We start from the raw sequence: 24,543 nt of genomic DNA on the forward strand, positions 1-24,543 counted from the left end.
GCTGGGTGAGTCCACCCGGCAGCACAGAGCACCTTGGAGAGGGAGTTTTGTAAGTGGAGGGAAGCCCCCGTGGATATGACCGTGGGAACCTGGGTGGAGCCGGAGCCAGGGCGAGGCTTAGAGGGCCTTGGGACCTGTGTCCAGGGACCTGGGGTTTCCCAGGCTGTTTACACTCTTGCTGGGGACACACACCTGTGTCACTGGCCACTGCCCGATGACCGGACAGGCTGCCGGGAGATGGGCTCGCCTGCCTGCATCCGAGGGATTGCAGGACCAGGAATGCTGAGAAAGTGGGTTGGGATGCGGTGGCTGGCATGTCCCCATCAGCACCACCAACTCAAGGGGACCCGGAAAGGAGGACCTCTCTGGGTCTGGCGTGGCTGCGTGCTGCTCTGCCTGTGTCTGGTTGGGGCATGAGTGTTACCCGGAGGGAGTGTCCCCAAGAAAGGCGAGAGCCGGACGGGGCATCCAGGGAGACGGCTGGCGAGGGCACCAGAGGTGGAGCCTGAGAGGCCCTCTGATGTTCACACTCCTCTTTATTAAATGCCTTGATTAAGTGCTCCTCTGGGCAAACCGCTGGGCTTGAGGCCACAGAGAGTCCCCTGGGCTGGGGAAGCCTGGGACTGGAGACAGGCCTCAGACCCCGCCCCCGGGCTGCAGCTCTGGTGACAGGCAGCCGTCCTCCCTCCCTGGAAAGCAACAAAGCCCAGCCTCAGGCTCCGTCTCCAGTGGGACGAGAGCCCCCAGCCCCCCCTTCCCTTGGCAAAACTGTCCCCTCTGTGGCTGCCATCACAGCCTAATTAACAGGACTGTTGTCTCATCGTCCTGGCAGTCCTTGTGGGTAAGAAGGGCAATTTCATTGTCTGGCAACATTATCCCAGCCCTGGCAACTTGTTAGCAACATTGGTGGCATCTGCCCTGGCTCCTGGAAGCAGCAGCTCCTCCCTGAGGGCTGGGCTCTCAGCGGCCTTCTTCCCCAGCCCCTGATTCTGGGGCTGGAGATGGCCCCCAGCATCCTTCCTCTGTGGCCTCCCATTTGGAGAAGTGATTGGATTTCACTGTGGGGCCATTTTCTCCACTAGCGTGTATTGAGGGCCTAGGGTGCGGCGGGCACCCAGACAGGCCCTGGAGCTCGGGAACACGTGGATATGGAACCAGCCCGAGTCTGGCCCAGGACATCTCACCATTGACGTTCTGAGCCGCGTCATTCTTTGCTGTAGAGGCTATCCTACATGTTATATTGTAAGATGTATCGCCGCATCCCTTGTTCTACCCACTAGATCCTGATAGCACTGCCCACCCACTGCAGCTGTGACAACCAAAAATATCTCCAGACGGCACCAAGTGTCCCCTGGGAAGGTGGGCCCCCCTGGTTGAGAACTCCTGGTCTAGACAGAGAGAGAAATGCATAATGAGATCATTCGAAGGCGACCCAATGGAGGTGACAGTGCAGAGATGGAGGTGTGCATCTTACCTGCCATGGGGTTCAGGTCGTAGTGCCCAGGGGTGGTTGGTGGGGGGACCATGAGGTGGCTTGACAGGAGCAGAGACCCAGGGGTAAGGCTGTGCGGTTGGGTAGGAAACCACAGTTGCTGGGTTCTTCTGTTTCACCAGTATTTCCAGAACACTCATCATGTGTCTGGTTCAGTGACAAAAAGTGTTTTGTACTCCTTGTTAAGGAGTATTTTATCCTATAGACGATAGGGTGCCATGGAAGGAGTTATAGCAAGAAGCACCTGATTGGAAATCCCTTTCATTAAGTAGTGAGCTGGGTGATGGCGCTTTTCCCTTGGTGAGAACATCCACTTTTCCACTGTCAGCTGTCACGTGGATGCTGATGCCTGCCAGATCTTTCACCCTCATCTCTTGCCTGAATGAATCAACCCGATTTTGATGACCTCCAGGCTCTAAAGGTCAAAAGACCCAAAGCTGAACTCGGGTCTCTGCAAGCTTGTAGAGTTCTCCCAGTTCTCCAGCGCAGTTAGTAGTATTGTTTGCCCCGGCATCCCCGCCAGAGACCACGGTGCCCATCCTTGTCCCCCACGTCCCACCCCGACCAGACCCTATCCGAGCTTACAGCCCCTGCACCTGTTTACCAGGTTGTTGGTCTTCCATGGATCCTGGAGAGAAGAATAAACACGCCAGAGATGAAATAAGAAGCAGGAGCAAAGCGTAAAGAATCTTGTTCGTCCCCTGTCTTCAAGCAATGGTCCAACCTGGAACGTGAGGCAGCGGAAGGAGGGGGGTCTCCCCCTCCCCCTCCCCCTCCGTACAGAGCTCCGCTCAACCCCACAGGCAGACGGGAATGGGTCCAGCATTAAGAAAGTTCCTCTCCTATCTTATCCCCAACTGCATTTGTTTCCTGTGGCTGCCATAACCAATTACCACAAAGTTTCTGGCTTAAAACAATAGAAATTTTATTTTCTCACAATTTTGGAGCCAGAAGTCCAAAATCAAGGGGTCAGCAGGGTTGGTTTCTTCTGGAGGTTCTGAGGGAGAGTCTGTTCCAGGCCTCTCTCCCCCGCTTCTGGTGGCGGCCAGCAATCCTTCACGTTTCTTGGCTTCTGGACACACACAGCTCCAATCTCTGCCTCCATCTTCACATGCCCTTCTTCTTATGGTCTTATAAGGACACCAGGCATTGGATTCAAGCCCTACCCTAATCCAGTAGGACCTCATCTTAACTAATTCCATCTGCAAAGACTCTATTTCCAAGTTAAGGTCAGATTCTGAGGTTCCTGGTAGACATGAATTCGGGTGCAAGGGGGACCCTTTTCAACCCAGTACACCACCCTAACTAGCTCTCATGTATTAAAAGCCTGCTCTAGGCCAGCTCTCTACCCTATCCTGTTTAATGATCACACCACCCTTAATCTGGGCCTTGCTCCCTCCTTTTCAGACCAGAAAATTGAGGCCTGGAGGGGTGGTGTGGATTTTCCAAAGTCTCCCGGCTCCAGGCGGCGGCGACGGGCCAAAGGCAGCCTCTCAGCATCCAGCCCTGTCTTCCCTCTGCTACACTTCACCTGCCTCCATGCTGGCCACTCATTAACAGGGCGCCCTGGTGCCCGCTCATAAGCGCTTTTTTGAGACAAGCTAATCCACCCCCTCTCTCCCCAGAATCACCTTTCTTCTGGGCAGAGAAATATTTTCTCCTTAGGAATAAAAAGAGAGTCAAGTCTCCCAAAAGATGTTTACGGAAGCCTCAAAATTGTTTAAGAAGACTCCAGAAAGAGAGAGCAGAGAAAAACAATAACCAAGGCCCATGAGAGCCACCCAAGGGAGCTGCAGAAGTTGGGGAGAGTTCAGGGGCCCCCAAAGAGGCAGAGCCGCAGGGGCAAAGGCAGCTCCTCCAGCTGCCCCCCTGTATCTGTGCCTCAGTGCAAAGCAGACGGATGTACTGATTGGTCTATATGTTATCTGGGACGGGGGCACGGCCAGAGGGAGTCTTCTCTTAGCCCTCTTCTCACCCGGAAATAAACGCTTCGACCTTGAGGGGATAAATGATGTGTTTTGAGTGGATGAGCCATGGAGAGATTGATCTGCCCTTGCGGATGGTGACACTGTGGTGTCCAAGAGTCAGCAGAGGGTGGGAGCGGGATGGACGATGGGCGGACATGGCCATAGCGGGAGGAGGGGCAGGACCGCGGGGGAAGGAGGCAGAGGGGCCCCTGCCATCCCCGCTGGGATCCTTTCTCTGGCCGCCCCTGTGGCCTCTTCCTGGAAGCAGAGGGGTGGTGCCCTATGTGCCCGGCAGCTGGGGGTCCTGGGGTTGTGACCCCCTAAGCCCTGCCCCTCTGTGAGGGCCGGTGCTCTGTTACACCCTCCTGACTCTTAAACTCTCCTGGGAGAACACAATTCAGGCAGCTCCCTGTTCAACTGGAGCTTAACGAGGCGGGGAGGTTTCCTTGGGACAAGCGACTGGGCATTGGACTTGGCCAGACTTGGGTGTGAATCCCTCCTCGGTTGGACAGATCCTCAACCTCACTGCACGGCTGTTTCCCCATCTGTTAGAAGGGTGGTAATGACCTTGAAGGGTTGCTGTGCAGATTTGTTGAGATGTGCATCTGAGGCCCCTGGGACAACCTGGCACAAGGCAGGCGCTTAATACGAGTTAGTGCTTTCTCGGTGTGTGCACAGACCATCAGGTGGGCCTCAGGACCCAGAATGGGTGCATAGCCCCCTGAGGCTGCGGAGCTATGCTCAGCAGGGGTCAGAACCCCTTCCTCATCGCTCTCCCCTTCCTGTCTGGTGTGTGCTCCATGCCCCTTCTCCGGCTCTGGGTCCCAGGCTTGGACATCCACCTGGATATCCACACGCACCTAAAACTAGACTCGGCATCTTTCCCCCAAAGCAGAGCCTGCTCCAAGGTTTGGGTCTTAGGAACCACCACCACTGACCTTCTCCCTCGGACAAGCCCCACAGTCTAACAAGGACCGTCTCCATCCTGCCTCCAAAATAGCTTCCACGTCCCCATGCTTCTCTCCACCCCAACTGTCACTGATGCCGAAAACTCAGCCTCTGTGTACCGGTGCCGAATCGAATCTCAGAGACAGAGTTTTGGGCGAAGTAGAGAAGAATAGAGTTATTGCTTCGCCAGGCAAAGTGGGGACGCAGCGGGCTCCTGCCTCAAAACCTGTGTGTCCCAACCTGGAAGGATTTGATGAGGAGTTTTACAGCAGTGGTTCAAGGCTGGGGTCGCTGATAAAATTAGGGTGTGTGCAGGGCCTGTACTCCTTTACTCTGGCCTCAGGTGGTCTCTTACTGAGATCCTCTGGTTCCTTTAATCTGGCCTCAGGTGGTCTTCTTTGGAATGAAGAATGCTGACATCTTCCATTTGTTGGGGGTTTTAGTTCTGTAGAAGAGCTCAAAGATACTGTTATGTGCATCCCTTGAGGAGGGACCAGGACCCTGCCCCAAGGCTGCACTATTGTTTCTTGACTGCTCCTCCCTTGTCTCTGCATCCCCTCCCTTCCCTGATTAGCAACTGTTCTGATCTGCCCTTTGGGATTCAGGGAGGGTCATGAAGGCCAGAGTCTGTTCCCTACAAACAAGGAATGGGGGACACGAAAGGCTTCCGTGCCCAGGAGGCCCACAGGGTCCTGCTCGGTTTCACCACCACCAGGGTCCAAGCTAAACCACCTCCTCTCAGCTCAGCATCATCTCTCTCTCCCTGGGCAGGGAAATACTTTCTCGCCGGGACTGAAAGAAAGTGAAGTCTCCAGGGACTTCCCTGGTGGCGCAGTGGTTAAGAATCCGCCTGCCGATGCAGGGGACACGAGTTCGATCCCTGGTCCTGGAAATTCCCACATGCCGCGGAGCAACTAAGCCCGTGTGCCACAACTACTGAGCCCACGTGCTGCAACTACTGAAGCTGGCATGCCTACAGACCATGCTCCGCAATAAGAGAAGCCACCGCAATAAGAAGCCTGGGCACCACAACGAAGAGTAGCCCCCTCTCGCCACAACTAGAGAAAGCCAGCCAATGAAGACCCAATGCAGCCAAATAATAATAAATAATTTTTTTTAAAATTTATTTATTTATTTTTGCTGTGTTGGGTCTTCGTTTCTGTGCGAGGGCTTTCTCTAGTTGTGACAAGCGGGGGCCACTCTTCATTGCGGTGCGCGGGCCTCTCACTATCGCGGCCTCTCTTGTTGCGGAGCACAGGCTCCAGATGCGCAGGCTCAGCAGTTGTGGCTCACGGGCCCAGTTGCTCTGCGGCATGTGGGATCCTCCCGGACCAGGGCTCAAACCCATGTCCCCTGCATTAGCAGGCAGATTCTCAACCGCTGCGCCACCAGGGAAGCCCAATAAATAAATTTTTAAAAATTAAAAAGAAAGTGAAGTCTCCAGAAGGAGGTATTGCTCCCCGGAGATCATCTCTCCCTGGAGATCATCTCTCCCTGGAGATCATCTCTCCCTGGACTCTGCAACAGCAGCCCCTGCACCATGGACTTCTGGCATCTGCTCTCATCTTCTTCCATCCCTGCCCCTCCCGCCGCACTGCAGGAGGAACAGAGGAAACCGCAAATGTCACTTCATGAACTCCAAGACTGCACGGTCTTGGTCCCCACTCTGTCCCAGTGTGTCACATGGAGGCCGGTGCGGAGCTGACAGTCCAGAGCCACTGGATTAATCCATGAGAGAATGACTCACAAGGATCGCCCTGACTGCCCCACTAATCCTCGGCAGCCCCCTCTGCCCCCAGGACCAACGGCACCTGGTCCCCAGGGCTGCAGTAGGCTGTGCTCCAAGATGCCTCACCCGTTTGAATGCTATCTCTCCAGCCGGCCTGAAGGGCCTCCGGGTGTGGCCATGTCTTTGTGTTCCAGGGCGGACTGGTGTTCACTGAGCAGAAGGGTCAGTGAGATGAGTCATGACCTTGAGACTGTCTGGCTGAGAAGGTGCAGGTCCTTTATTCCATCCTCATCAAGGGTCGTTCAGGACCGTCCTCAACTGGACTCTCCTCTGAGAAGCAGGGAACAAAATTGACTAGAACTGGGAGAGGCGGGAGATGGAGCTTGGGCTGATCCTACCACCCCAGCAAGCCCCCAGGATGCACGGGCACGAACATACGCACGCGTGTGAGTGCACACATGCACAGACACTCAGAAACGCCAGTGCCTCTCCACCGCCCTCAGGATGATATCCAAACTCCTGAGCACAATTGATAAGCCCTTTATTCTCTGGAACCTCAACCCTCCCTATTCATTTATTCAAAAACCCAGCGAGGAGATACCTCTGCATTTTCCCGTTTTTTCCTTGCCCCGCTTCTATGAGGCAGGCGCTATTATCTTCACCTCCTTCTCCTTAAATGAGGAAATCAGCTCAAAGGGACTACGTCATTTGCCCAAGGTCGTGCAGCTCCTAATTGGAGAAGCCAGGGCTTGAATCCAAGTTCCCTCTGCAGAGGCCTGCGCCCATGGCCGCTGGGCCAGCTAGCCTCCCCCCACCCTGCAGCTGCAACCCTGCACCCTCCATCCCCACCGTCCGGAAATACCTGAAGTTCCCAGAAGCCACTGTTCTCTCACGCTTCCTGGCTTTTGCACACATGGCACCCTCTGCCCATGACAGCCCCTGCCTGGTGCACATCCTGCCCTCCCTTTAGGATGCTTCTGGGACCACCTTTCCTGATGGTCCCTCCAGGCCTGGGGGGCGAGCTGTGCCTGCACTGTGGGCCTGATCTGTCACGGGCGTCCCTCCACGGTCACAGGGCTCATCCATCTCCCTGTGAGCCTGTGAGCAGCTGGAAGGCAGCGGTTGTCTTCCGGTTCACCGTGTCATCTCCCAGCACATAGTAGGTGCTTAAAAAAAAACAGTTGCTGAATTAGGAAGTTGAGTGAACGAATGAATGAATGAAATGTGTACCTTATATTATGACTGAGGGCCACAGGCGTTTGTGTGAGATGGACGTCCAAGGCACAGAAACTGTAGGGAGGAGGGTGGGGGCCTTCCGTGGGGATGGAGGAGCCAGTGCAGGACCTAGTGTCTGGAGAGAAGGCTCTGGGCCTGATGCTGAGTGTGCTGCTTTGAGGGAAGGCAAGGGGGAGCGGAGAGTCAGGAGAGGCTGGGGAGGGATGACAGGAAGGTCAGGAGGCCCAGCCAGGCCCCCACCACCTCCTCAGCTTCCTCCGTCTCCGTGAGCCTCTTCCCTGCTCTCTCCCCATCCCGCCTTCTCATTCATCCCTGTGACAGTCTCACATGGGGCTTTCTTGGACCACATGTTTTATCCATTGTCACCAGCCAAACAGCCCGATTATTTTAATTTATTGTCCTTTCCCGTAACTTGAAGCCTTCCCGTCAACGCCCCCCCTTCCCATGCTGGGTTTGCCCACTGCCAAAGCACGGCTCCCAGAGCATGCCCGAGCATGGCCGGACAGGGAGCACAGGTCTCCTGGGACCCTCCTGGCCTTGGCCCTTTGAGGACGGCTTCTGGAGCCCACCTTCTTATATCAGCTCCCCGTGCTGGCAACAAGACCCTCACCCATCCTCAATTCTTGCCTCAAGTGCCATCCCTTGCTTACTCCTCGGAACCCCAGGGAGGGATGGGCAGAGATGAGCCTGGCCGTGACCTAAAGGGAAACTGAGGCCAGGAGAACTAGCCCGGCTTGCCCAAGGTCACACAAGTCCTGGGGAAGTGGATCTCAATCACCCCAACCACGCGCTGTGTGTGTGATGGTTTGGCCCTGGGGGGCTGGGGGCCTGACCTTGACCTTTCCCTTGGGACCCCAGGCAAGCCTGTGTCCACGGGAATGGTGTGCTCATGGGAGGAGCTGGAACTCTTGTCCCTGCCTCCCTGGGACTCATGGGTGGTCGAGGACAGAGCACCCCAAGGTGGCTACCTCGCCTTTGCAGCCCACTTCAGGTGTCACGGTGGAAGGAGCGTGGACTTTGGGGACAGACAGCCTTGTGTTCCGGTCCTAGTGCTCACACTGGCCATCTGTGTAGCCTGGGCTAAGACACTTCATGAATTGGAGCATCAGTTTTCCTATCTGTACAATGGACAGTCGTACCTGCCTGGGCTCAGGGATCACACACACAGAGCATGGGGACACCTGGTCCTCATAACCAAGGATAGAGGCTGGCTTCGGAGGTGTGGGATCCTGGCTGGGGGTCACTTCTCCAGCCGAGCCAAAGGGGAGAAGGCAGTAAGGGTATGATTCCCAGATCGCTGTCTCTGGATGGTGGTCCCTGCAGGAAAAGGGGGAGTGCAAGGAACATCTCATCTACTTTCTGAGCCCAGGAAAGCTAAATATCCTCTAGCTGGCTGTGCCCCAATCGCCGGGGGAAGGCGGGGGCTTCGGTCCTAGGAAGGGGGCTGGCCGTGTGCATGGGTGGGCGGTGAAGCGGCCACTCTGCTCTGCTTCCCAGAAAGGCTCAGCTTCTGGGGAATGAATTGGAAAAGGCCGTGCGAGGCCATCCATCACTCAGGTGCCTCCTGCCAACATGCCAGTCCTGGCTGCCGTGAGCTCCCTGGCACGTGGGGTGTCGTCAGTCACCATTAGTTTTTTTTGTTTTTTTTTTTTTGTGGTACGTGGGCCTCTCACTGTTGTGGCCTCTCCCGTTGCGGAGCACAGGCTCCGGAAGCACAGACTCAGCGGCCATGGCTCACGGGCCTAGCCGCTCCGCGGCATGTGGGATCTTCCCGGACCGGGGCACGAACCCGTGTCCCCTGCATCGGCAGGCGGACTCTCAACTACTGCGCCACCAGGGAAGCCCCAATAGCAGGTTTTGTGTCACAGTTCTGGAGGCCGCGCTCTCTCTGAAGGCCGCATGGGAGACCCCTTCCTTCCCTCTTCCAGTTCCTGGTGTTGTCAGCATTCCTTGGCTTGTCGAGGCTTCCCTCCAGTCTCTGCCTTTGGCATCCCACGGCCGTCTTACCCTGTGTCTCTCGCTCTGTGTATCAGTCATATTAGATTAGGACCTGCTCTGACCACCTCATCTTCACTTGATCACATCTGCAAAGACTGTATTTCCCAATAAGCTTATAATCACAGGTACCAGGGTTAGGACTTTAGTATATCTTTGGGGGAACATAGTACAACCATAACTGGGGGTATAGCAGGAATCCACGAAGACCGTTCCGTGGCATCCAGACCTCGCTCCATCAAGGAGGGTGGAGGCCAGACTTGAAAGACAGCAGTGAACATCTGTTAAGCCCTTGTGCCCATTTTATAGATGGGAGAAATGAAGCCAAGAGCTATCAAGTGAGACAGGGTGACTTGGTGTCAGAAAAACTAGGCTCGAATCCCCCCTGAAACCCCTCGTCCTCAGTTTCCCCGTCTGCCAACAAAAGGGGCTGGACTAGGCAAGTTGTACGGACGCTCCCTGCTTGGGGTGCGTGGAGCCAGTGGGAGGCCACGGGCACTCGTTTGTTGGGGTCAGAGCTGGGACAGGCAGTCCTGCAGCCCAGGGCTCTGTCTGATGTCCAGCCCCAGCAGCCACCTCCTTCCTTGCCCCCCACACACAGGAGGGCCGGGGACCAGCGCCAGGAACATAAACCCCATTTTGACGTGAACCGCGGCACCCGTGGAGATGCGCTTGGTCAACTGGCGTGTCTCTCCTTAGTATGAATTTCCTGGGTCTCCGTCTCTCTCATTTGCCATCGGCATCAGCTGCCAGGCCCAGGCTTCTCTGGAGAGGGCTGGGGAGCCCGATTAGATCTGGGGACACGGCGTAAGGAGCGAGAGAAGGAAGGGGGGCCGCTGAGCGGAGGGGAGACCCCCTGACCTCCCTGGGTGGGTAACGGTCAGGGGATCAACAGCGGCGAGCAGATACCGGAGCCCCCCTCCTGCAGCCTCTGGCTTGGCCACCTTTCACACACCACAGATGGGCTCTGGGTTTTCAGAGTGACAGAATGAAGAGGCAGGGCGGGGAGTCCCGGCTGGCTCCCGGGCAAGGATTATGAATGCAGCCTCTGGAGCAGGGTGGGGACACTGCCACCTATCTCTGCCCCTCCCCAACACCCCCCTCCTTTCAGCGGGCTCCCTCTGCTTCTCCAAGCCGTCGGCCAGGCTGCTGTGCGGAAAGGCCACCTGCCACCAGGGCACGTGAGCCGAGGCGGCCAAGCCAGGGCCGGGCGGGCAGCGGGGGCAGCTGCAGCCTGGGACAGGGATCAGGACACCCTCGTGAAGTTCAGCCTCATCCCCCCTGCGCTTGGGGCCACCCACCCGCCCGCATCTTGGGCTGAGTTTGCTTCTTCCCCTGCTCCTCCTGAGGTCACACTCCGGGTTGGCTTTTGGTGACCCTGGGTTTGGTGGGAGCGTTGAGAAAGCTGACTTGTGGTGTTTATCCGTAACTCCACCCTGGCCACTTCCCAGGCACCAGACGTGGGAGGGACTCAACCCTGCCAGACGCCATCCATCCTGCTCTGGACCACGGGACGGTTAATCCTACCCCACGTTGCTGTGTAGTGAGAATAAGAAAATGCACCTGAGGCCCGGAGCGGAGCACAAGATCCTCACCAGACCCCCTAGGGTGAACGCTCAGCCAGGCCTGGGATCCTGGTCTTTTAAGTTCTATCCCAGCGAATCCTACGGAGACCTGGCAAGGGGAGTGATGCAGGATTCTCCTCGTGCACCGAGGAAGCAACAGCTCAGAAAACTCAGGTGCTGACTCAGTTCGCAAGCACAGAGAGAGGACCCCATGGTCCACCTGCAAAGCTGAGGCTTTCTGCCCTCATTCTTTTTTTTTTTTTTTTTTTTAAAGAAGATGTTGGGGGTAGGAGTTTATTAATTAATTTATTTTTGCTGTGTTGGGTCTTCGTTTCTGTGCGAGGGCTTTCTCTAGTTGTGGCAAGCGGGGGCCACTCTTCATCGCGGTGCGCGGCCTCTCACTATTGCAGCCTCTCTTTGCGGAGCACAGGCTCCAGACGCGCAGGCTCAGTAGCTGTGGCTCACGGGCCTAGTTGCTCTGCGGCATGTGGGATCCTCCCAGACCAGGGCTCGACCCGTGTCCCCTGCATTAGCAGGCAGACTCTCAACCACTGCGCCACCAGGGAAGCCCTTTTTTCTTTTTTTTAAAGGCTGCACCACGCGGCGTTTGGGATCTTAGTTCCCCGACCAGGGATCGAACCCGCACCCCCTGCCCTGGAAGCGCAGAGTCTTAACCACTGGACGACCAGGGAAGTCCCTCTGCCCTCATTCAAACAGCCTGTCAACTTGGGCAGCGGCCGGGGAGGGCGTTCACTTGCAACCAGGATGGGCTTTTAGCCCTGTGCCTGTGAGACTGCTTAGAAACCCAGCCCACCCTCCGTAACCTGCAGAGTGGGCCCCTCGCCGGAATTGGGAGGGGCCCTGAGCATCCCATCGGGGGAGGGCGGGGAGGAGGTGAAGGTAAGAGCCAGGTGACTTCTTAGGATGTGAAAGAGCTTCTCCCTGCCCTCGCCACTAAGGAGCATGTGGGGCTGGGGGCAGAGAAGGGGGAGGGGAAGGGCTGGAGGGGGTGACCTTGTCACCAGATTTACTTGTTTTTTTCTCAACTAAGACTCATATTGTAAAATCAATGGCTTTCAAGTGAACAATTCTGTTGCACTGAGTACCTTTGCAGTGTGGTACAGCCAGCATCTCTATTTAATTCCAGAACATTTTCATCTCCCCAGAAGGACACCCTGTACCCATTAAGCAGTCACTCCCCATCCCCCTTCTCCCGGCCACCTGGCAGCCGCCAATCTCTGTCCTGTCTATGCATTCATCTCTTCCGGCTGTTTCATACATTTTGAATCATACATGTGCACTCTTTGATGGGAAGACAGAGAAATGTGGCCCGAGCCCCCTGCATACTCCGCCCCAAAGCCCCTGCCTGCTGGAAAGGCCCCAGGCCTGCTCAGAGGAAGCCGGCAGGTCTGCCCCGGCCCCTGGGTATGGCTGCTTCCACGTGGCTGTCCCGGGTGCTGACTGAGCGCCCGAGCCCTGGGTTTGGTCTCAGCGCGGCAGCTAACGTAGGCCCCTGGGCATCTCGCCTGTTAAGTGGGAGGTTGAAGGGCTGGGTCTCAATGACTGCTGTGCCACCATTACCACCCCTGCCCCGTGAGGTTCAGAGGCGAGAAATGGGACTTTGTGTGATGGCAAAGGCAGGCCAGATCAGAGATCCAGAAACTCTAAAACAGGAGGAAAGAGAGAGACAGTGGCATCTGCTCCTGGTCCGGCAGGGGCAGCAAGGACTCGGTCCCTGCCAGGCCTGGGGGGCTTTCTGCCAGTGACCAGGGCCAGTAAGGCAGGCAAGGAAGGCAGTCAGGGCTGCACCAGGGCCTGTTTCCCTCCGATTGGGCATGACCCCCAGGTGGTGGCAGCTGGAAAGGAGGGTGGCATGAGTGCCCGTGCAGTGACTGGGGAGGGGCCGTGTGTGCCGGCAGGCGCGTGCGGGCTTCTGTGTATCATCCAGCCTGTAAATTGCTCGGCGCCTGTAACTGCTGAAAGGGCCATCCAGCTGCGTGGTGTTATTATTTATGATGAAGCACAGAGGTGCCTGCCAGGGACTGGAATGGGCTGCGCGCTGCACGGGATGGACGGCAAATTGAACTCCAATTTTCTGCTCCGCAGTCTTTGTTACACACCACAAAGCGCCGGTACACTGGGGTCAGCAGCCTGATGAATGTGTGCTCTTCCTGGTGACGGCAGCTCCATCTCGCAGCCTCCCCGCAGGCCCAGCCGCAGACTCCTTCCCTGTGATCCAGGCGCAGCACTGACCTCAGAGGCCTTGCAGGAGGGCAGGCGGCCGTGGGTTCGAAACCCAGCTCTGACTCTCGTGTGACCCGTCTCCTCTGAGCTTCCGATGAGAGAAATAAAAGGGCAGGAATCATAACTCGCCCCGAGGTGGCTGGGAGGATTAAAAGAGAAAACACAGGGAGGTCGGCGTGCATTCGGCCTGCAACAAACACGTCCCCGTCTCTTCCCTTCTCCTAAGGCTGAGCTGCCCACCTGACCCAGGGAAGGGGAGGCAGGGAGGAACCACTGGTGGAAAGCACCCATCTGGGGGTGGTGAGACCAGCTGCCCACCCAGGAAGTTGGTGCTGATGCTAAGTCACATTTTCCACCAGCGTCCCTCCCTCCCTGTCTCCCCTTCCTCAGGCCCGGAGCACCATCTTTCTTGAGGGCATGGCCTTTCTCAAGGGTGGGAAAGAGGCAGAAAAGGAGGTTACCCTTGGGAAGCGTGCCACCCAAAGCTTGGGAACGCTGTCCACTCTCTTCGCACAGCCCTCTGCGCCCTGTGTCCGGTGGGGCCATCACTGGCCAAGGTAGACACTGGGGATCCCCAGGCTTTGGGTTCTTGGAAGCATCCCCGAGCCTACCAGCCCTTGCCCTCGGCTTTTCCAGGCCAGTGGGTGGCGGACGTTTCTCCATCACCAGAGCTTAGGGGCCAGGCTGAGAGTGGTACCCATGGGATGGAGAGAACTCACCTGCTAGGGAATCTTTAAGAGAATCAGCTGGGGGAGTGACAGATGCCATGTGGGACAAGTCTCCGTGGGCCTGGCCAGGCAGCTGACCCCTAAAGCTGAGCTTTGGCAAGCCCTTCATCCCTGGGGGTCTCAGGTCCCAGCTGTGAAACTGGAGAATCACTCCAAGCTGGTGTCCCTCCTGGGGGTCACCGAGGGGAAGATGAGTGTCATCCACACGGCATCGTGGAGCTTCTTGAAAGAGATTCCAGGAGATAGGGAAAATTTTATTATCACTGCTTTTATAGCTGAAATGAATCTGAATACACTAAAATGGTAATAGCACCATTAGGCAAAAGCATTCTAATCGATGGTATAAGTTTAATCTCTGAACCCTCCAGCTGAAATGTATGACAGGGCTCCCTTCCCCTCTGTTAATTGCAAAATAAACCCATTGGAAATGAGAACCATCTTTTTTCCACGCAAGGCTGGGGATGTTTTGGCGTTAATTTACCTGTGCGGTCCAGGCGGGAGGCCCCGGCTGGGAGATGGGTGTGCAGAGGCTACACCAAGTAAGGGTGAGGAATAATAGCAAACCCCCTTGTGTGGGTGCGTTGTGTCAGGCGCTGGCCCAACCCCTTCCCCTCTCCATAGGCCTATGAGATACGCACCACTATTATCCCGTTTTTCCGTTGAGGACCCTGAGGTGCAGAGGGGTTACAGGGAGATGTCCAGGGTCACGTAGCTAGTGAGTAGCCGAGCCAGGATTCAAATCCAAGTCACCCCCCTCCCAGGTCACAAACCACACTGCTGCTCAGACCTGGCAATGCCAGAGCTGGAGGAACAGAGAGGAATGTCAGCTCTCGAGAGGGAGGTGGCCTGGCCGAGTTCAACAGCGAGTTCACTTGGCTTTTTCCTTCATGGCTGTGGGGCCTCCTGCATGTCAGACTCATTGTCAAGCTCTGGGACCAGGGCGGCGAAGGAGCCCCATCCCCATCTTCCCATGGCTGACACACTAGCATGAGAGTCACCACGCGTGCGGCTCTCATGTGCGTCCTGCATGCTGTAAGGGACGTTAATCCCAAAAGTCTGAGGGCCGTGGAGTTGGACAGCAGGAAGAGAGTTACAGAGCACAGCACGTTGGAGCCTCGGAGGGGCAGCGGGCAGGACTGTGGGGTTTTTTGTTTTTTTTTTTTGGCTGGATGTACAATAGGCCGAGCTGGCTCGGGGGAGGGAGGCTGGGAGCTTGGGACACACCCCGGCCTTCACCAGGCTGGACCCCTCGGCCCCACCCGCCATTCCCCAGGGCCATGTCGAGGCTCAGTTGTGCTGGCTACCCTGGTGGCTGGGCGCCCCCTAATCAGATTAGATGTGTATTCAAACAAATTGATGATCCGTTCCATTAGATGCTTTTTGAACACGCTTTTCTGAGCGAGAAATCCATTCGGCAGCAGCTGTGGAGACCGAGGCATAATTGACTGTCGCCCCCCGCCAGGCCCCCGACGTCAGAAGGTGCCTGGTTCCTGAAGGTCACCGGCGAGGATTAGATTAAGGCGGACGAGAGCCTTCTTTCCTAGCTAATGAAGCACTTGGCATGCAGGCAGCACCGAGGCTGAGCTGGACGGGGCATCTGCCAGGAGACAGGGAAGGGGCATAAATTAGCATCTCATTTGTGGTCGAGGCAGTGAGGAGAAGGGAAGCCGGAGGGGAGGGACCAGGGGGCCGGGGGGCTTCGAGGCTCTGGCTGGGTGGGCAGGAGCCGGCAGGCCGTGTCAGGCATGGGGGGGGCACAGCTGGGGAGCCCGGGGTCCTCTGCCTGCTAGCGTCTGCCTGCTGTGCGCACGCCCCGAACATTTCTTGTGGGGGCGGGGCTCCAACACCCCCATGCATGGCTGATCTTCCGGGCCCCACAGCTCCCTACTCCTGAGCCCCCGCCCAGGCAGCTCCCCGGCTCAGCACCTCAGCGACTCTTGGGTTTCCGAGCAAGAGGAATCGCTGACATTATGCAAAATCTCCTGTAGCTCCAGCTGTTCCTACCCCAGTCCTGAACGTTTGCTCAAGGCTTTACCAGCCATCCCTAAGCAAGACTTGGTTCTTGAGCCAGCTTGCAGTGGCCGTGAGGGAGTTGGATTCAGAAGGCTCATATCTGAGGTATTCAGGAGACTATGGGCTCTATAAGCGGGATGCCTCCGAGTCAGGGGAAACGGGTGGGGCAGTGATAGCGCCCCTGGCCCCCGTTTCCTCATCTCCTCCCCATGCAGTCACCTCCAGGGGTCTGAAGGGCAGAAAGAGCGTCCCGTAGGTGCCAAGCCCTGAGCTCCGAATTTGACGTACGTTCGCTCGCTTGGTCCTCCCAGCTGCCTCTGGGGCAGGGGTTGGCATCTCTTCCACGGACAGACAAGTGAGGCTCGGGAGGTTACTCTGCTCAAGGTCACACTTTAGTTGGAATAGCAACTGGCATTTAAACCCCGTTTCTCTTCTCTTCCCCCACTGGGACCTTCAAGCCAGACCCTAGGGAAAGGGTGGTACCTGGGGGCTTATGTGGGGAGAAGAGCTTTGGGATGGGGGCCCCAGGTCAGCGGCTCCTTCCCAAGAAGCCCCCGGGGCTCCGACCCCTGCCTCGTTTTACTTGACCCCTCCCGCCCACATCTGTTCATCTTCTGGACTCTGAGCTCCCTTAATCCCAGGCTTCTCTCCCTGCACCCCACTAGCCCAACCCTCCAAAACCCCACCCCTAGGTGGACCCGTCTCCCCTGGGCGGTTCTGCCCCATCATCCTTCCAGCATCCTCTGGACTCATGCCCGGTCAGCCTGCCTGGTTCACCCTCACCCCCGATCTACTCCTAGGGCCGTGACATTGGAGGTTGGGGTAAGAATGCCCCTGCCACACAACCGGCGTGGCCCCTACTTGTGGCTTCAAAGCCACGACCCTGAGAGAGGCCACCATCCCTCACTTGCCACCCGTGAGGCCACGGGTCGGGATGTGAAGAGTGGGACAGCTCAAGGAAGCCCCATGTCACCTACAGAAAGGTCCAGAACTCTAGAACCTGCCAGATCTGGGTTTCCATCTGTGTGGCAAGGTCAAAAGACCAACCGTTTCTGAGTGTCAGCTTTCTCGTCTGTAAAATGGGGATAAAGGTAGTAGCATCCTTGAGAAGTTTTCGTGACACTTAACTGAAGAGATGGACGTAAAGCACTTAATGTGTGAGAAGTTCCATAGGTCGTATGAAATAAAGGCAGCAGGAATAGATTTGTGGGAAGAAGTGGGGTTTGTAGAGAGGGGCCTGTCCAGAGCCCCTGATTCCTCTGAACCGGGGCCCAGCCTGCTTAGGTCTGTGGCCGCCAGCCAGCTCCAGGGAGGGGACCAGTTAGGAGGGCATGGAGGTCAATCCAGGACAAAGGTGACGGTGCAGAGGCTAGGAGGTGATGAGCTGAGAAAGTTTGAGAGAATCCCAACCTCCATCCCGTCCCCGAGCTTTCCAGAGACACTCCCGATGGCTGTGTGGTTACTGCGTGCCCAGAAGGGAGAACTGCTAAAAGAGAGAAGCTTTGGGGTCTTTCAGAGCTGGGAAGGGGACTGGTCCAGGCCCGGTGCCCCGTGAAGCTGGCTCTGGAGGGCAGATGGACACCTTTTGGTGGCCAACTAATTGCACTGGTGGTGGGTGGAGGTCTTCACCCTCACTGGCACTGCCAGCTGGCAAGGGTCTGGCTCCAGGGGAGGTGGGGTTCCCAGGCCTGGGCTGGCTGGGAAGTCAAATCCCAGGAGAGATTGGGGGGGACCCCTAGAGAAAGATGGCATTATTGTGCCGGGGGCTGAAGGGAGGGGAGAGGTTGAAGTTGAGATAAGCGTCTGTGTGGGGCTATTTAGCCTGGAGCTTGGAGTAGAAGGATGACGCTAAGTGTATTTAGTGGGAATTTGGAGGAAAAGTCAGCCAGGGGCCCCCTGAGCTGTTCTGGGAAACGAGAAGGAAGCCCAGGACTGAGGCCTCTTTTCCACCTCTGAAGGCGGCTCTTCAAGAGGCTCAGGCTCTGGTGGTCAGGGACCCCCAGCCACGCCACACCATGTCCCATGCACACGGAAGGCCTGTCCTTTTCTGCATCACCAGCAGGGCTGCCCGTGACTGTTGACCCTGCCCAGTCACATACGTGTTTGCATCTGTGTGCACACATCTGATTATAAATAAGCAATAAACACATTTGATTATAAATAAGCAATCCATACCTGTGGGACGCAATGGAAAAGTTGCAAAAAAGCGTAGAGTAAAAAGTAAACCCCTCCCCACCCAGCCCCCAGCCACCCAGTTCTCCTCCCTAAAGCATCATTGAGCCCAGTTTCTTATGTGACCCCCTAGAAAAAGCCTGCGCCTATTCAGGCAAATCTATTTTTATCCTTGGAAAAAAGAAAAAAACAAACTTGTGCAGAAGTGGTAGCAGATTACACACCCCATTCTACACCTTGCTTTTTTCACTGAACAGTAGCTCTCAAAATTTGTTCCAGAGCCTTTTGCTATAGAGAATTCTACTGTTTGGAGGTGCAATAATTTCTTTAACCATCATCACCCTCTTGACAGACATTCAGGGCATTTCCAAGCTTTTGCTGTTACAAAACATAGTGTTGCCATGAAATGCTGTCACTTCACTCGTGCACGGGTGTGTGTGGAGGAGAAATTCCTTGAAGAATTGGCGGATGGGGAGGTGCATTTTTAGTTTCCATAGAATTGCCAAATTGTTCTGCATAGGTGTGGTACCAAGGACAGTACCCAAAGCTGTGTGCGTGAAACCTGGGTCTCCGCAGGCTGGCCAGCCCGGGGTATTATCACACTTTCAGATCTTGGCCAAAGTGATAGAGAAAAAAAAAAGTGTCTTATTGAGTTTGCCTTGCCTTTCTCTTATCACGAGGTTGAGCATCTTTGTCTGTGTTTCAGAGTTATTTGTAATTCTTTTCTGTGAACGGTTCATATCCTTTGCCCATTTCTCTGTTGGTTTGTTCATCTTTTTCTTATTGATTTATTGGAATACTTTTTATATCAGGAAAATGAGCTCTTTGTCCATGATAGAAGTTGCAGATATTTTCCCTCGGTTTGTCATTTGTTGCTTTTTGTTTATGGGCATTTTTTTTCCATGCAAGATTTTTATATAGTTGAAGGTATCAATCTGTTTTATGACTTTCTGGAGTTTGTGTAGTACTTAGAAAGTACTTGGCGAATTCTTTGCTTCGCCAAGATTGTATATTTTTAAACCCTGGTGATTTTTTTCTAGTTCTTTTAGAATTTCATTTTTCTTGTTTAAAACATTGATCCATCTAGAATTTATTTTGAGGTAAAATGTGGGGAAGAGATTCCGCTTGATTTTTTTTTCCCCCAGATGGCATCCTGGTTTTTCCAAGGCCATTTGTTGAATAATTTATCTATTCCCCACTGACCTGAAATTCTACTTTCATCCTGTCTTAAATATCCCATATATATTGGGGCATATTTCTGGACTCTCGTTCATTGCTTCATCAGTCTATTTGGACAAGAACACCCTTCTTTAATTATTGCAGCTTTATAATATAGTTCAATATCTGTGCTAGTCTCCTCTGCTTACTATTCTTTTTCAGAATTTTCTTGGCTATTCTTTTGTGGTCTTTTAAAATGTGAACTTTCAAATCACTTTGTCTAGTTAAAAAATCCTCTGTGTGTGTGTTTTCAAAGTGTTGATTCTGTCCACTATTCTTCATTTCTGGTTATCCCTTCCCACTGAGAATGTGGCTAGCAGGCCTGTTGTGTACAGTAGTCCAAGTTGTGTACTGCACAGTCCTAGAACTAAGGTTGAGAGGAGCTGCTGGCCCCTGCCAACAGGGTATGAGCTCTTCCCTCCAGGGGATCTGCCCATCTGCATATCCGATCAAGAATAATAATAGCTGCCTCTCCTATAGCATGCGCTAGGCACTTTCCTAAGCACTTTATGTTTTTTAATTTATTTAAGCCTCACAACAAATATATCCCCAATTTACAGCTAAGGAAACTGAGGTGCAAAAAGTCGAAGTAACTTGCCCAAGGTCAATGATTTGTGTTACCCATGTGTGCAGTCATGACACAGAAATCTGTTCCTGCACATAAGCGTGCACACACACACACACACACACACAGAGATAGATTCACACTCAGACATACAGATACACATGCCGTCAGATATGCATGCAGACATACACAGAGACACACATGTGAACACATACCTACGCACATACACAGATGCACACAGGCACAGACGCTCAAAGACACGCACACACACAGACACAAACGCACACACTGCTGTTCCCACCAGCATCCTTTTCCCATCAGAGTCTTTCCTTCAATGGCTCACACACTCCCAGTCCCCCTGCTTTGGGGCAGGGCCAGTCCATCCAGGAAAACCGCCTGGCTGGACTCCCTGCCCTGGCTCTCAGCTCTGCATAGGGCCTCCCTCCCAAATCCCTGTACCCAGAGAGGCGGAGGCCTTTAGCCTTTCAGGAAAAGGAGGTGTGACCGCATAGCAGGGACTTGGGGAGGGGAGCCTCGGCTTCTGCCAGAACGCCTTGTTAGGATAACCTGGGATGAGGGATGCAGCTCTGAGCTGGGTACCCAGCAGGTTCTCAGGAAAGGCTAACCGCATCCCTCACCCCTCCACTTCCCCCAAGTCATTGTCTCCAGCGGCCTCTGGAATCAACCCATCCAAGCAAAAGCCATTCGGCTCCAGACTGGCACCCCACCCCACCCCCCGGGAGAGCCTGAGGAACGAACTGGCAAATGCAGACATGGGGGCGCATCGCCCAGGGAGCCGGGTTGCGGAGGCGAGGGTTTGGGTGCAGAGCGCGTGTGCCCGCGCGCGCGCGCGCGCGCACCGACTGTTCTGGCTCTGAGTCGGCCCGCCTCGAAGGGATTTAATCAGTGGGGGCTGGGAATGTTGTTGTTTTTAAACAAACAGGGGATGACAGGAACTAACAGAGGGTTCTTTTTTTTTTTTTAACATCTTTATTGGAGTATAATTGCTTTACAATGGTGTGTTAGTTTCTGCTTTATAACGAAGTGAATCAGCTATAAGTATACATATATCCCCATATCCCCTCCCTCTTGCGTCTCCCTCCCACCTTCCCTATCCCACCCCTCTAGGTGGTCACAAACCACCTAGCGAATCTCCCTGTGCTATGCGGCTGCTTCCCACTAGCTATCTATTTTACGTTTGGTAGTGTATATATGTCCATGCCACTCTCTCATTTTGTCACAGCTTACCCTTCCCCCTTCTTAGAGACACGATTCAAAGGGCTCTTGAAAGCTGCTGGAGAATGAATGCGCCTTTGAAGTGCGAACGTGTCCATTTGTTAAACTGTGAGGGAGCCGGCTGCCTCCGAGGGGTGGGGAATCGTTTTCCTTGGCAAATGGGGGCTTGCCTCCCTCTCTGCCCTCCGACACCTCCAGAGGTGCGCTAGGACCCCAAAGCAAGGGATCCGGCGTGGCGGCCACTCTCCCAGGACACACTCTAGAAGAAGCGCCTTTTCTTTTTTTCTTTTTTAACATCTTTATTGGAGTATAATTGCTTTACAATGGTATGTTAGTTTCTGCTGTATAACAAAGTGAATCAGCTATACGTATAACTTATATCCCCATATCTCCTCCCTCTCGCGTCTCCCTCCCACCCTCCCGATCCCACTCCTCTAGGTGGTCACAAAGCACCTAAGCTGACCTCCCTGTGGCTGCTTCCCACTAGCTATCCATTTTACATTCGGTAGTGTGTATATGTCCATGCCACTCTCTCACTTTGTCCCAGCTTCCCCTTCCCCCTCCCGGTGTCCTCAAGTCCATTCTCTTCGTCTGCGTCTTTATTCCTGTCCTGCCCCTAGGTTCTTCATATCAAGAGGCGCCTTTTCAACCACCTTGAAGGCAGTGTGCTCACATGACAGTCGTTAAGAGTGAGGGAGAGACCAGTGAATACGTAGCCTCAACTCCGAGATGGGAACGTGCGCGGTCACACAGAGAGACGAGGTGGGGCTGGCTGGTCCAGGGTGCGCCTCTTGCGTGTGTCTGCACCCGCCCTCCAGTGGCCCCCACGGGGAGGGTCAGTAGCAGGGATGGGGTTCAAGGAAGACTCAGCCACGCAGTCTCCAGTGGAGACGGAGGGCATGCGGATGCTGTGCAGCCCGCAGGTTGACCTGGGGCCCAGACCTGTGTTACGGCTTGTCTTGAGTTGTCAGTCTGTGTGTAAGCTCAGAGTGAGGCTTTGTCACAGATGCTGAAAACCAAGGGTGCCCAATTCTGGTTAAATCTGAGGGTGAGGCCCCACTGATGCTCCAGAGATTCAACGTGTGATGCAGGAGGGGCCCCGATGCCCCCACCCCCAGTGGGCTGACCAGCCTGCCAGGCCGCGTCTTGATTCACTCCCTGCCACCTTTGAAGTCACCCCCTCCCCGACTCCTGACACGTGCCCCTTCCTCTTCTTTGGTTTGTTCCATATCTTAGGCCAAAAGAATAGTGTCTTATGGTTTTCACCCTCTGGACCCCCAGGGGAAAGTTAGCACTCGGCCAAGGCATATCTGGGGCATCAGCCAGCACCGAGGATGATGGAATACCCACCCTGGTGGGGACACCCACTCTTTGATGTTGGGAAAGAAATGAACATTTGCAGAACATTTACTCTGGGCCAAGCACGGACCTAGCATTTTCACAATTCCTATCTCATTGAACCCTTGAGATATCAAGGTGGCTATTTCTCTTCCCGTGTCTCCTGGTGGAGAAACTGAGACTCAGAAAGATGAATGCTGGTCCACGCCCAGGCAGCTGGGAGTCTCAGGCTGAGCACAGACGGGAATGTGGTGCCAGGACCCCCCCCTCCCCCACCATGGGGCTGGAGGTCAGGACGCCCGGTGCCTGGCTTGCCAGCAGCTTCCTGGCTTTGAGCACTGCCCGCCCCTCGGGGCACAGTGTGATGGGTGGAAGATGCTTGCACTTGGGTCTGGCAAGTCTGGACCTGACTCCCCTGTAGCGGCACGTGGCCGTGAGGTCCCCGAGCCTATCCCTTACCACAACAGGAGCGCTGCTGTGAGCGCCAGGTGATAAGTGGGTGAGCTGGTGAATGGTGCTTTCTGGAGCTCACTCCCTCCATCTGTCAAATGCAAGGGCTCGGCGGCGGCACGAGCCCTGGGAGTCTCGCCTTAAGCCCATCTTCTCCTCCATCTGCGTTCCACCTTCATCAAGGCAGGTGCAGGACCCTAGGTGCTCAGCCTGCAGGGCTGGCTCCTCCCCTTACGGCTATGTTGCCCTGGGCGGGTTTCTAACTGCTCTCTCAAAGGTGGATGATGATCCTGTCTGGTTGTGGGCTTGCGTGTGGATTAAATGAGCATATGTTAAAGCCCCAGGAACAGCCCAGAACCTAGCAGGTGCTTTAGTCCTTGTGTTGTCTCCAGATCCTGGCTCCTCCGCCAGCCCAGCCCATCCCCTAAAGGGCAGGTCTGCTCAGTGATGGGCTTGGAGGCGCTCTCCCCTTTCCCCGCTCTCTCCCTGTCCTTTTGTCAACCCCCTTGTCTGTTTCACTTCTGCCCTTTTTCCCACTGGCCAGAGGGCAGAAGGCCTCTATTTCCACCCAAAGCTGTTGGTCTGAGTGGTCCCCTGAAGTCCGGGGTCTGGAGTGCGTTGTCTCCGTTGAGGGCAGCCGCGGCGGGGGGCTCGTGCTTGGCTGGACTGAGTCAGGTCACAGGGTTAGGGTAGGGAGCATAGCAAGCGCTGGACCCACACCCACGGCCCAGCAGTGCCATTTCCTCTGCCCCGACAGCGACCTGGTGTGCGAATGGGGAGGCCAAGGCAGGCTGGCCCAGGACCCAGGATGGAAGATCAAGCAGCCTGGCAGTGGAGGGGGCCCACTAGAGGGACTGTGCCCTTGATGCCTGTGCAGGGTTTCCTCCAGCCTTGGGAAGCAGGATTCAGGACAGCCCCATCACCTGCCACTTCTGTCAACGCAGAAACCTGGGAAACCCTGTTTCCCTTTCCCTTGTGACATTTATATTCCCCCCCTTTGGCTGAAGTTCAGTAAGCGCCGTCCCCCCCCCGCCACCAACACCTTCTGCTCTGGAAGGAGAAACCAGAAGCAAAGGGTATGGACTGGATGGGGATCCCGAGGGGAGAGAGATGGAAGGTACTGGAGCGGAGGGTTGGCAGCAGTGGTGGTGAGCCTAGTGGGGTCTGGGAGGAGGGTGGCCGGGAGAACTCACTCTGAAGACAAGCCCTGAAGTCAGACTGACCTGAGTTCAAGTTCTTCCCAGGCACGTGACCTTGGCAGGTTACCCGCTGCACCTGCCCTGTCTGCCTCGGGGCCTCAGGGCTCCAGCTGAGCAACCGCAGGCAGGTGAGCCAGTGATAACCAGCAACGTTGTGTCTCTGTTTCCCGCAGATGACGTGGCCCCCTACTTCAAGACGGAGCCAGTGCGAACACAGGTGCACCTGGAGGGGAATCGCCTGGTACTCACGTGCATGGCCGAGGGCAGCTGGCCACTGGAGTTCAAGTGGCTCCACAACGACAGGGAGCTGACCAAGTTCTCTCTGGAGTACAGGCAAGCGTGCCGCCCCTTTCTTCCCACCCAGCCGCCAGGGTCCTGCTGCGTCCTGAGGGGGTACCAGGGCAGTGGGCAGGGGCGCCGTGTGGCGGTTTTGGTGGGGGAGCCCCTG

General features: G+C 55.4%; 1 protein-coding gene across 1 annotated transcript in view; it reads left to right on the forward strand.

Moving 5' to 3' along the window:
• SDK2 (sidekick cell adhesion molecule 2) overlaps window positions 1-24,543 on the forward strand; it is a gene marked incomplete at both ends in the record, with an annotated part of 262,629 nt that overhangs the window by 97,374 nt on the left and 140,712 nt on the right. Inside the window, one exon of the mRNA XM_079725138.1 lies at window positions 24,269-24,434. Coding sequence (XP_079581264.1) covers window positions 24,269-24,434 — 166 coding nt within the window. The remainder of the gene's footprint in view (window positions 1-24,268; window positions 24,435-24,543) is intronic.

The sequence above is a fragment of the Hyperoodon ampullatus genome (assembly GCF_949752795.1).
Source record: "Hyperoodon ampullatus genome assembly, chromosome: 19".
Taxonomy (NCBI): domain Eukaryota; kingdom Metazoa; phylum Chordata; class Mammalia; order Artiodactyla; family Ziphiidae; genus Hyperoodon; species Hyperoodon ampullatus.